This window comes from Nicotiana tabacum, chromosome 11 (genome assembly GCF_000715075.1).
Source record: "Nicotiana tabacum cultivar K326 chromosome 11, ASM71507v2, whole genome shotgun sequence".
In the NCBI taxonomy this organism is placed as follows: Eukaryota; Viridiplantae; Streptophyta; class Magnoliopsida; order Solanales; family Solanaceae; genus Nicotiana; species Nicotiana tabacum.
The window spans coordinates 154787857-154801557 of NC_134090.1; the positions used below are offsets into that span (position 1 = coordinate 154787857).

General features: G+C 34.8%; 2 protein-coding genes across 2 annotated transcripts; both read left to right on the forward strand.

The window, feature by feature from the left end:
• Nucleotides 1-10271: 10271 nt before the first annotated feature.
• Nucleotides 10272-11003, forward strand: LOC107777256 (dirigent protein 25-like). The gene has a single exon (XM_016597253.2). It carries the CDS (start codon nucleotides 10272-10274, stop codon nucleotides 11001-11003), a length of 732 nt encoding a protein of 243 aa, XP_016452739.2.
• Nucleotides 11004-12328: 1325 nt separating this feature from the next.
• Nucleotides 12329-13679, forward strand: LOC107777259 (dirigent protein 24-like). The gene has a single exon (XM_016597255.2). The coding sequence runs from the start codon at nucleotides 12384-12386 to the stop codon at nucleotides 13560-13562; it is 1179 nt and encodes a 392-aa protein (XP_016452741.1). The 5' UTR covers nucleotides 12329-12383; the 3' UTR covers nucleotides 13563-13679.
• The last annotated feature ends 22 nt before the right edge of the window (nucleotides 13680-13701 follow it).

Sequence of the window (13701 nt, forward strand, 5' to 3'; positions counted from 1 at the left end):
ACTCTTAGATAGCTATAGTAGTTGCTAGACTAATTTTTAATTTACTTTATGTTGCATGACTGCATCTCCAAATTAATGTTTATAACTAGACACATTCAGTTACATAATCTATTCTAAAATAAATAACAGAGGTTGATGCAATATAGTCTCTACTACTTTTCATACAGTATAATATTTGTAAAAAAATCACGATTTTTTTTAGTTTTTGTGTGTATGTCTAGTATTTTTCTAAAGAGAGGTCTGTATGAGAGTATAACTAATTTGTGTAGACTTTTCTTTTAAATTTTGAGAGTATAACTAATTAGAAAGTTTAATATGCACATAATTTGGAAACAGGTATTGGAAGTCAAGGACCGGAATGCATAGAGGAGTCCATTACACAAATAGTCACTCAACTATCCCAAATTATCTTCTAAAGTCACTTTACTTTCGTTTGTAACAACAAAATCACTGAACTATTCATATTGCACTCAGAAGGTTACTCAACTAGATTTTCGAAATTTTGGATTGCCAAATACCTATTTTACCCTTTAAATTATAAATATTTATCTTCTTTTTATTTTTTTAAACTTTATAATATTATGATTTTTCCTTTTTAATTTATATTATGGACTTACCTATAGAATAAATAAATATTATTTATAAATTAAAAAATAAAAAGTATTTAAGCATCTATAATGCTGGAATAACAAAATAATGAGTATAGTAAAAAAATTAATTAGAATAATTTGTTAATAATAATAATTTTAGCATTGACAACGAAAAATTCAAAAAAATTTACACAATTCAGAATGAAAGAAATAAAGATGGTAAAATATATATTCCATGCACGTAATATGAAAATAATTATTTCAATAAATGTATTTTTATAATATACATTATATATTCTTGAAGATTATGCTCAATTATATTACTATTTTGTTTCTACCAACTTTCCGACGATACAAAGTTATGTCACCCGAAAGCAGGGGGACTATCTGTATAGAGCAAAATATGTTATGTTAAGTCGTGCATGGAATATATATAATATAATTGAGCATAATTTTCAAGAATATAATGTATATTATAAAAATACTTTTATTTAAATAATTATTTTCATATTACGTTCATGGAATATATATTTTACAACTTTTATTTTTTTTATTCTGAATTGTGTAAATAAATTTTTGTTGTTAATACTAAAATTATTATTACCAACAAATTATTCTAATTAATTTTTTTACTATGCCCATTATTTTGTTATTCCGGCATTATAGATGCTTAAATACTTTTTATTTTTTAATTTATAAATAATATTTATTTATTCTATAGGTAAGTCCATAATATAAATTTAAAAGGAAAAATCATAATATTATAAAGTTTTAAAAAATATAAATATTTATAATTTAAAGGGTAAAATAGGTATTTGGTAATCCAAAATTTGGAAAATTGAGTGATCTTCTGAGTGCAATAGGCATAGTTCAATAATTTTGTTGTTATAAACGAAAGTAAAGTAACTTTAGAAGATAATTTGGAATAGTTGAGTGACCATTTGTGTAATGGACTCTGCATAGAGTTATCAGAGTTGTGGGTAGAGTGCTCTCAGTTTCTTACTCTTCAAAATTGTTACTGTTTTCATTTTCTTGCTCATTAGAAATGTTACAGTCGTTTTACTCTCTATTTCTTGCTCTTAAGAATCAGAATTAATATCTAGCATTTCTTCAAGATAGACTACGGATTCCAAGCCATTATCTCTCCCGCTAGCATTATCTCATTGGTTAATATAAATAGAGAAGATTAAACTCGTAATATTGGTTACCTTTGTGGAGGAACTATTCCATCCAATTTCAAAATATAGCTACCGACTTGACGGAGCAGATTCAATTTCTTTTTTTTCACCAATTGGTAGCTCAGGCACTGGTGGTGGAGGTAATTGACAGTGATGGTTGTTTGCTGATGACTAGCCAATTGTAATAAATAGAGTCATGGTGAAGTAACAATGGCATGAAACTTTTAAGTTAATTTCTTAATGATTTTAGGATATTGGATCAACTATAAATGATTCAAAACTATTAATAAGAAGCTAGGAAACAGTTGCGAAATGAAACAAAAAATACATCTAATTGGCTAGATTTGAGTTATTGAAATTCTAATCTCCATAAAAAAAAATTGGATATCAAATGAAACATTGGACTCCTAGACTCATTTGCTAGCGATCAACTTTATGTAATGAAATATTTCTATGATAAGAGTGTATTCAAGGTTGTAGTCATATCTTTAATTTAGGCCACCATCAATGTATTTGCTAAATATTATTATAATCATTCTTGTCATCTCATACAAAAGATACAAGCACACCAGATTCCTGCTCTAATGGAAAAAAAAGGATTACTGTTATGAAATACATATTATATGGATGTTCACTAATCAAGCATAACTTTCACTACTTTTTTCCATTCCCGCTACTTCTCGTCATTTTAGTTGTAACTCTCACACCTCCATAACCTCCCCATGATCTTCCCCCATATTCTCTATAGTTAATACCATGTTCATGACATCCGTTTGTATTACCTCAATGTCATCTTATAAATAGAGGGTTTTGGACATCACATTGTACACACTTAAAAGAAATAAAAAGTCCTCATCTCTTGCTCTCTACATTCTTATCTATTTTTTTGTTTTATTACTTTGAGCTAAGTTTCGTAACACGTTATCAGCACCAACAACTCATTTCATCTTTTTCATAAAGACAGTGTGGTAGGCACTCGTTAACTTCTAAGGCTTCGGCCTTCTCATATCCTTTTGGCTGCTAGGTAATTTTAATTTAATCTTTCTTCATAATTAGAAATCAGATTTAACTCTGTCACTTTGTTATTTTCAATCTTGTGCATATTTACGTGTTTTTGGGTGTTGTATTCAGTTTATTATGATGAACTACATTAGCATCTAAAATGTATTTATAACCACTCCTAGCGTTTTTTTATTGTCGTTAATTTTTGCTTATTGAATACTGCACTAGTATAGAAATCTGATTAATTTGGACATCGAAATGATATTTTATCATTCATTATGATGGATATAAAGCAGATAATTTTAAAAGATGATTTTGTTGTAGTTATCATAATTTTAAAATTATACAATTAGGCTATGCCTTATATATTTCTTTAAGTCCTGAATATTTCTTTAAGAAACATAAGACTAGTTATCACTTTCCATTGAAATGTTAAAGTAATAGTTTCACTTTCTAGATACTCAAGAGTGTTAAAAACAAAATTTTTATTTTCAAGAGCAAAATAGTTTTGTGAGATAAATTTTATATTACTTTTATTATGATTACTGATGTTGTGACGGAGTGTAATTTTAATTTTGCTTCACCCAAATTTAAATTGCTAATGTTTATTATTTGATAACTTCTATATCTCTAGATTATTTTACTAGATGCTATAAATAATTGATTAAGCTTTATGGTGATTTGAGGTTTGTACATTTATTTAAGAAAGTAAATTTGATTTGTTAAGTTGCAAATTAATTGTGTACAATTGTTTTTGGCATGTGATTAAAATTACGGCTTGAGAGTAAATTTCAATATTGATTAGCCTATTATGCCATTGATTGAGGGTAAAACGGTAGATTCAAGTCCTTTGCACCATGAGAATAAGACATCGGGTGTATGTTCCGATGTACCATGATAATAAGAGTTGAGTTTGAGTTCCAACTCATTATGGGCTAACATGCCTTTATATGAGTAAGACATTGAGTTTAAGTCTCAATGCTCCATAATGATGATATAATGATGACTAAAGAAAAATAATATATTTTTCATGGAAAAGCATGAATCTTGTCCCACATGATTTGCACCATTCTTGAAGTAAATATGGTAGCAGTGCATAATAAGTCTAATGAAAGACCAGGTTTCGAACCCGTGACCATTCACATATGATCAACCCGTTTGAACCATCCGAGCAAGGCATATTTTTCATGGAAAAACATGAATCTTGTCCCACATGATTTGCACCATTCTTGAAGTAAATATGATAGCAGTGCACAATAAGTCTAATGAAGACAAGCGGTTGACCAATGAACATGGACGTGCCATTGGTCAAATAATAATAGTCATCATTATGATAATTGTAAAAATGAGGACAATAAGGGTTCTCAAAATATTCTTTCAAAATGTGAAGGTGATGTTTGCCATCAATGCAGTATGAAAATAATGAGCATGCTCATATGATTATAGTCTACTTGAAGAGAATATGACTTGTGAATATGCATTAAATGCAGACTCATTCTTGAAAGTGAATGTGAAAATATATATGCGATTCAAATTATGCATAAGAATGTGCTTATGTAAGGCTGGATGAATATCAAAACTCACATCTAAGGGAGGTTTGAGAGAAAGAAAGAAAATGAATATTACTGTGTGGTTACATGAATATGTCATTGGTCGCGTACATGTGGTACGCCAAAAATATTTTGACATGCCTTATAAAAAGTTATTAAAGGCAAAAATAAATCAAGAACTGATTTTGCTTATGATGATTGACCATGACTATAATAATTTAATTTTTCTCCGTGAAGGAGACATTTACCATATGGATGGTGAGAAAAAAGTCTTGTTGTACAAAAGCAACTAAGAGCTCCCAAAAGGCTAATTTATTACTACTCGGATAAATGAAATTGTCCATGACATTGATATTGTAATAAGTCTCAAAAGGAATTTTTGAGTTTCAAATATATTAGCCTAAGTGGTTGGCATATTGAGACTACAAATGAATAAAAATTGAATATCTTCATATTACTATAATCATACCGGGTAAGTATAAAATATTTCCCGACTTTTCTTCTATTTGTACTACAAATGTATAATCATGATGATAAAATCACATGCTATAGTAAATTAAATGTTTGCTGAAACAAATATTAGTTGGTATGACCGGTTGGCCATCGCGGTTCAATTATGATGCAAAAATTAATTGAGAATTCACATTGGCATATATTGAATAAAGAGAAGATTCTTCAAGAATTCTCTTGTGCTGCTTATTCTCATGATATACCAGTTAAGGTTGGGATTGAATCTCTTAAAATCTAGAACAAATGGAAGGAATAAAAGGTGATATATATATGGGCCCAGTCACATGCCATGTGGACCGTTTACTATTATATGATTTTAAAAAATGCATCTATTTTATGGTCACATGTGCATTTGTTATCAACTTGCAGTTTGGTTTTTGCAAGATTGATTGCTCAAATTATTAGAGCACAATTCCAGAATATAAATTATGATGATTTATCTTAATAATACTGGTTTAAATCCAAGTTGGTTTAGCAGAAATTGTATGCCTCCAATTATAGCTAAATCATTGGTTATGAGAACAAAACTTCCAATATACAACATCACTTGTACGCATCTAACCAAGTTATGATAAATTTTTCCTATCACAATTGGTTCAGGGTCATGAACCAAATAAGTTTTATCTAGAAATATAGATGTGATTATCCCACCACAATGCACAAAGATGAGTTCCCAAAGAAAGTTGGGATATGTGTTGGTAATCCCAATATTAGGGGGAGAAAATGAGTAGCTGAAAAAGTGATACGTGGAATGAATTATTATGAGTACATCTAGATCCTCGTACAAGAAAATGTGAACTTGAAGTTCAAGTGATAATTCATTTGCAAAATATTGCGAGGCGTATTTGCTAACCCAAAGCTAAATATCATATTTCAGTTATTAATGCTCCAAATAGAATAAAATCCATGATGAACAGAGTTTATGAGACACACGAAGTGTAATAAACTAATCGGTTCCAAAGATAAAACTCCTTGAAGAAGGAAAGGAGCAAATGTTCAAGTTGGTCATAATAAGGAGGCAAGTGCTTTATAAGAGCACCATGATATAACACTTCATAAGACCTCATGGGAGAGGCTCAGGTACCTGAAAATAATAAGATAAAGAGATCTTAATAAGTATTGTCTTTATTGAGTAACGATGGAGCCGATATAAAATGATCGTCGACGATATTGTTGATTGTAGCGTTCAATATTATTAATATTGACGAGTATCTTGAGCTCAAAGCTGTCATGGAATTTGAACAGATAAATGATTGGACAAATGAAAAATATGCAATGAAAATTTACTTTACTTGAAAAATGTGAAGTTGGGCGGATAGTCCAAACACCTGAAAGTGAAATGAAAAATCAAGTCGATAGACATAAAGACGACTTGTAGCACAAGATTTTTCGTAAATATTCCGGCATTAGTTATAGGGAGATATGTTCTCCTATGGTGGATGAAATCCTTTTCATGTTTTAATTTAGCAATACATAAAAAACTTGATATACGTATAATGAAAATCCTTGAAGGATTTAAATTGTTAAAGTTTCAGCAAATCCTTATGTGGATTAGAGTAATCATGGTATGATTTATTTTTGTGTCTAGTGCAATTGGTGCACTAATGTATTTTGCTAGAACCATAAGTATAACAATATTCTAGCGAGATATAGTTTTACTCCATTGTATATTGAAATACGATTAGTGTTATATTGCAAAAGGAATCTATGATATAGATTTGTTTATTCTAACAGATATTGTCAAGGTTTTGTTGGTTATTCAAATGCAAGCATTTTCTGAAGTTCATTCTGTATGTGAAGGTACTGTCATATTATTATTTCACAAGGCAGTCAATTGTTGATACTTATCCAAGTCATATCAATATACTAGCAACTGATAAAGCAAGTGACTCAACACACAACAGATGTGTGACTTTTCCTTGAAGAGAAGATTCCAATAATAGTGAAGGCGATGATATTTGTTTATCTCAATTGAAAGAAGGATATATCGGAGGAGACAAAATAAAGCATATTTCACCTAAGTTCTATTTTAGACATGATCATTGTTCAACAAATTTGTTCAAGTAATAATTTGACAAACTTCTTCACAAGGCATTGCGGATCTCAATATTAGAGAAGTTGTTATACAAGCTTGGAATTCGTCGTCTCCGAGAAACAAAAGTGATGTTTTCATCAGGGGGAGACAAATACGCATTGTGCTCTTTTTCCCTTAGCTAAGGTTTTATCCCACTGGGTTTTCCTGGCAAGGTTTAGTTGAGGCAGCAAGTAATACATATTACAAGATATGTGTACTTTTTTTTCCTTCACTAAGATTTTTCCTATAGGGTTTTTTCTTAGTAAGGTTTTAACGAGGCACATTATCTGTGGACATCCAAGGGGGAATGTTATGAAATACATATTATATGGATGCCCACTAATCAAGTATAACTCCCACTACTCTTCCCCACTATTTATCACCATTTTAGTTGTAACTCCCATACCTCCATAACCTCCCCATGATCTTCCCCATGTTCTCAATAGTTAATATCATGTTCATGACATCTCTTTGTATTACCTCAATGTCATCCTATAAATAGAGAGTTTGGGCATCACATTGTACACACTTGACACACTTGAAAGAAATAAGAAGCTCTCATCTCTTGCTCTCTACATTCTTGTCTATTTTCTTGTTTTATTACTTTGAGCTAAGTTTCTGTCACGCCCCAAAAACCGAGAGGCGCGACCGGCGCTCGACCGGGTAGCCCCCAGCCAAGCGGACCTGGGTGCCTTTCCTATTCCACGCGATACTCTGCGTTTTCATTACTCATTAACCAAGTGAAATAGCCATTTATAAATTTAAACACATTCTTACGAGATTTACATAACATACATAGTTACTTAGCGTGGTTTACAAGTTATACTGCCCAAAATACATAAGTACATAACCCACATTTCTTGTCTACGGAGCCTCTAGAGATACAAAAGAGTGTTACAATACTTGCCGGTAACAAGACTCCGACTATACCTTACACAAATACCAAAATAAATTTTCGGGAGGATAAGCGGCATGAGCCACGCAGGGCCCCGAGAGGAAAGGGGCTCACCAATTCAGCTGACGGGAGGTGAAGGAGTGCTACTGTCGGTGGGCTGGAGTACCTGTTATAGAACCACCTACAATCATAACACGAATGTAGCGCCCCCGGCAAAAGGGACGTCACTACATTTGAATTGTACTGGTATGTATGAACAAACTTTACCCCAAGTAAAATCAAGAAATACACAGATAACAAACAGTAATAGAATCAACAATCAAATGCACATGAAAGGAACAACCAAAGCCAAACAACTCCACAATCTCTCATTTTCTCCTTTCAACATTATTTCATCATATCAATGATTTCACAACTTTCACATATTTTTATTTCAATAGTGATTTCGATCACTGTTCCACCCTTATTACCTCGGCCACCCTTATCACCACAACCCACACCTTATAACTTCGTGTTGTAGCGCGCAACCCGATCCCACCGGACAATCACATTTCATACGACAACAACAACAATTCACAAAGAATTTTCATAAACATCAATACCATTTCCATCATATGCAACAGCCCGTATACAATTTAAGTCACAACGATAATTGCCCGCGACAAGTCACATATGATATTACCACAGTTGTTTCAATCGCATCAATTACGATTTCTTTCCATCATTTGTTACACAGCTCTTACCACATAACCACATTCACACACACACTTGGTTTGTTGCCATTTACTTACACCATTATATCGGGAGACTTAACCAACAACATTCAAGGCATATTAATCACAAGAATTCGCAAATAGTCCACATAAGTAATACATACCAATTACTCGTACACCAAACAAAGGTGACTTTACAAGGGTTAATGTTAGCAATACATACCTGGAGTCGAATTCCCCTTTTTTTCTTTTCTTCTATTTCCAATTCACCAACACCCTAGTACCATCAATCTAGTTCACAAGTTAACACATATAACTTAGAATTGACGTTCACAAACTCAGCCCGAACTTACTTAGGTTATCAACCCCTCTTTTGCAAATCTTTAGTTCTACCCAATTCCTCTTACTAGATTCTAGGTTTTAAAGGGCATGCATGTGTATCTCAACTTCCATTTTCAAGAATTAACGCATGAGAATCCCCCTTTTTTGTTTAAATCTGAAAACAATGAAAAAGGGTTGGGGATTTTACCTGCAAGAACGGAGATGAGGACAATTACTTGAAATTTCCCGGCCCGAGTGACTTTGAAGAATCAAATTGATGAAGGTAGGGCTTTATCTCTCAAGAATTCTCTCTCTCCTCTCTCTAGTTTTGTTCAAAAAATATGTTAAAATAAGGAGTCGGGGTGTTTTATTGAAGAAGGGGTCGGGTTTAAAATTTAGAAAAATAGGAGCCCGAGTTAGGTATGCGATCGCACTTTGCGATCGCAGAGTGGAAATGCGGTCCGCAGAATGGACCGCAAAAGTGCTCCCAAAATCTGAACACACTGCCTGGGTATGTGGCAGAAATGTGGTCCGCATACCCATTATGCGGTCGCATAGTGCACCGCAGAACTGCCCCTCACAAAATCCTAAGGGAAATATGCGACGACTATGCGGTCCGTATATCCGTTATGCGATCGCATATTGGACCGCATATTTAACCTCCAATTCGACCAACACACTGACTCACTTTGCGGCGATTATGCGGTCCGCATATCTGTTATGCGACCGCATTCTAGACCGCAGTATTGCATTTCCTGGAAAACAATATTTCTTGACTTTTTATAACATAGATCAGTACCAAAAGGGTCCGAACCGCGGCTCGCTTAATTTTACACATTCGTAACATATATTCGGGACTTGACACCACAAGCTACCCGGTTTTGAGTACAAGTTTCCACGGGGCCTTACAGTTTCTTAACAATTACTAATTAATGGGTAATTAAAAAATTCTCAATGTTGGAGTTCATAAAGATCAAATGGTTATCTACTTCTTTTCTTTCTTTCATACTTCTTGATAACAGATAATGGTCCTTAGATATTAACTACCATAAAAATAAAATAAAAACTGACAGCCCGGCGCACAAAGTATCCCGCGTTCATGCAGGGTCCGGAAAAGGGCCGCACCCAAATGGGTGTGATGTAGACAGCCTATGCTAATGCAAACATTAGTGGCTGCTTCCATAACTCAAACCTATAACCTATAGGTCACATGAAGACAACTTTATCGTTGCTCAAATGCTCCCCTTCATATTATTGACTACCATAACTACTACAATATTGGACTAGCTAAAGTCCACGGAGGATGAAACCCCAAAAGTTAACTACTTCATTATACAATAACTACTCCACTCCAAACCAAGTATTACTAGAGATTTCCCCATCTTAATTTAGCTCATATAACCTACTGAAAAGAGAAAGTATAGCTTTTCTACAATCCATGGAGATGCTAAAATCTCCTTCTAAACTAGCCATTTTTTGGTTCTTCTTCTTCTTCTTGGCGCTAACTAATCGATCATTTTCTGCAAGAACTCTGAATAACAATCCTTCCCTAGAAGACCTTCATCGCAATCGTGCACACCATGAAATATCCTTTTACATGCTAGATGTTCTTAGCCAAAAACACCGTTCATCAAAACCTGCATCAACAAAAGTAAATAGTCATCAGCTTCCCTTCTCGAAACCATTAGGCTATTTCCCTCCTGTGGGTGGCATTCCATTGACCGACACAAATCCAACTGTTGAAATGAACGGATTGCATACCCGCGCGCTTGATTTGGAAGGAATCAGCATGACATTCCCAGCTATAGCCACACTTCAGGAATTAGAGCTAGGGACAGTGACAACAATCGATGAGAACATATACGAAGGTTCTATTTATGGCTCGTCTTTGATGGGAAAAGCTCAAGGAATGTATGTTGCTAGTTCAGAAGACGGCAGCAGTCATATGATGGCAATGACTACTAGCTTTCTTAGTAATGAATACAAGGATAGTTTAAGGTTTTTCGGGGTGCATAAGAGTGATGTTTTTGAATCACATATAGCAGTAATTGGTGGCACTGGAAAGTATCATGATGCAAATGGCTATGCTACTGTCAAGATTGTCAATGCAACCTCTAATAAGAGTGAAGGCGCATACAAGATTCTTTCATTCAGTGTTTATCTTGGTTAAAAGTTAGTATACGATAGTCTATCTGATAACTTGCTAGAGTAATCATTGTGATGTAAGCTGAAATTTCTTTTTTCTATTGTAATTCTTGCTTGTTCAAGATTTATTTAAGGGTGAAGATCACTCCTATAATTTATATAGCAAATTTTTTGTGGAATTCTTGCTTTCTGTCAATACAAAGGGATATGTTACCTGAACTTCAATAGTTCACCGTGATCTTTTTCGAAGTGTATACCATCAGAAATATACACCGATCTTCAATGGTTTCAAAAAGTTATATGAAATTCAGAAAGAATGTTTTTGAACATAACATTTTACTCGATAAGCAAATCAAAGTTTAGAATAGTGCATAATTAACTTCAGATAAAGTCCTTCAAAAACTGCTCGCAAAGAAAGTGCTTTCTCTGCCCAGATTCGAAGGGAATAGTGTAGGGGCAGACATAATACTGTTAAAGTGACAGACTACATTCACGCAGTTAAGAGTTAACATATGTTACCAATTAAGGAGCACGGAATAAGCTGCAGAGACCCTTCTCAACAACAATAATCCCAGTGTAATCTCACAAGTGGGATCTGGGGAGGGTAGAGTGTACTCAGACCTTACCCCTACCTTGTGAGGGTAGAGAGGTTGTTTCCAATAGGCCCTCGGCTCATTTGAAAAAAATTCAGATAATGCCGGTGGATGAATGGATAATACATATTTGAGTATTCTTGAAGATGTGCTATTTATGAGAAACGAACTTAAATTTCCTTATAGATTTACACTAAAATATTTAGCGTCGAGGAAACTTACGGAGAATTCTAAGGTTTAGGAACTCATTTTTCAAAATTGTACGAAATTCACAAAGAATGTTTCTGCCTTCAACAAGATTTACTGCTAAATATCAATCTTTTATCCTCTATGGAAGGAAACTTAAATTGCATTTTCTTAAGCTAGGAAATACAGGAAGAATGAGACATCGCAACTTTGCCTGCAGATGTTGAAAGGAATCTTCTGTAAAGTCCCGAGTATATGGAACAACGATATGGTTTACCCTTAGAAACAGCTAATTAATTTTCTTATTTGGTAAAAAAAATTATTTTGATTAGGCTTAAGATGATAATGTAATATAACTGTGTAGATAATTTGCAAAAAGCTATCAGAGTTGGTTCAACCAAACCTGATGTCCATTTTGGATTTGGTGTTCTGCAAAAAAATAGTATCTACAAAGGGTATTTAGTACTCCTTACCAAAACCACCTTATCAGCTCCACTTCTTATTAAGGATGTAATCAAAACTATATATACCCGTTGAGTTTCCAGTCTTTCCTCATCAATCAAGCATCTACTCAACCATATTGTTTCTTTTAATCTCTCATTCCCTAGCGTCATTCGCAAGAAAAAATGGCAAAAGTTTCCCAACTCACCTCTAAAACACTCCAAGCCACGTTCTGCATTTTGCTGCTAGCCCTCACCTTCGGTTGTGCCAGTTCAGCAAGAATCCTTGATGAAGTGAACCAAGTGGCTGACGCATCATCAGAAACAGATGATCCTGTTGTAGCTCCTGTGGTTGCCCCAGCTGCCACATTGCCAAGTAACCAATTACCAGCTACTGTCACTGGTCCTGATTCTGACGTGGCGCCTGTGGCTGATCCTTCCATCCCTGCTGACACAGTGGCTCCTCCAGCAGATTTACCAGCTGAACCTGAACCAGATTCTGCCCCCGTTGTCGCCCCTGCTGCCTCAGTGGCCCCTCCTGCTGACTTACCAGACACTGGAGCAGCCCCTGTTGCCGATGCAGCACCAGTAACTACCCCTGTCCACCAAACACCAGGAGTGGCCACTGCAACCCCAGGTGGGGCCACAGTAGAAAGCCCTGTCCTTGAGCACCCGACATTCTCCTTTTTCATGCATGACATCCTTGGTGGTACACGTCCTTCAGGAAGAGTGGTCACTGGAATTGTTGCCACTTCTGATGCAAACAATCTCCCTTTCTCGAACCCCACCAATCAAATCTTCCCAATCAACGGTGGAGTTCCTTTGAACACCATTAACAACGTTGTCGACAACAACAATTATCCATTCCTTGCAGGCCTAAATGGCCAGCAACAAGCTAACACTATCCTGCAAAACAGCGGAAACAACAATGTAGTTAATGGTGATAACAACCAACCTTTTGTAACAGCCGGTCAGCTTCCTTCTGGCTTATCGCTTCAGCAGCTCATGTTTGGCTCTATTACTGTCGTTGACAATGAAGTAACCGAGGGGCACGAACTGGGATCAGCTGTTCTTGGCAGAGCACAAGGATTTTACCTGACAAGCTCTTCAGATGGCACCAGCCACACTTTAGCCTTGACAGCACTATTCCATGGAGAACACGATCATGAAGTGGATGATACCATTAGTTTCTTTGGAATTCACAGGACAGCCACACCAATTTCGCACATTGCCATCATTGGAGGGACTGGCAAGTATGAAAATGCTAAAGGATTTGCCACCATTGAAACTCTTCCTCACGTGGACCAACATACTACTGATGGTCTGGAGACAATTACCCACTTTACTGTCTACATCACCCCTTAAACAGCAGCATGTCTTCTAGATAAGGCGTTAATTCAACATGTTTTCTGTATTTTCGGAATCTTTACATTATGTACTTTGAAGCATATAATTTAATGGTTAATTGTGTTGGTGGTGTTATGATCTATATTAAAGCTCTTTT

Coding starts and splice junctions, on each gene's coding strand:
- LOC107777256 (XM_016597253.2), top strand. CDS start 10,272: ATGGAGATGCTAAAATCTCCTTCTAAACTAGCCATTTTTTGGTTCTTC.
- LOC107777259 (XM_016597255.2), top strand. CDS start 12,384: ATGGCAAAAGTTTCCCAACTCACCTCTAAAACACTCCAAGCCACGTTC.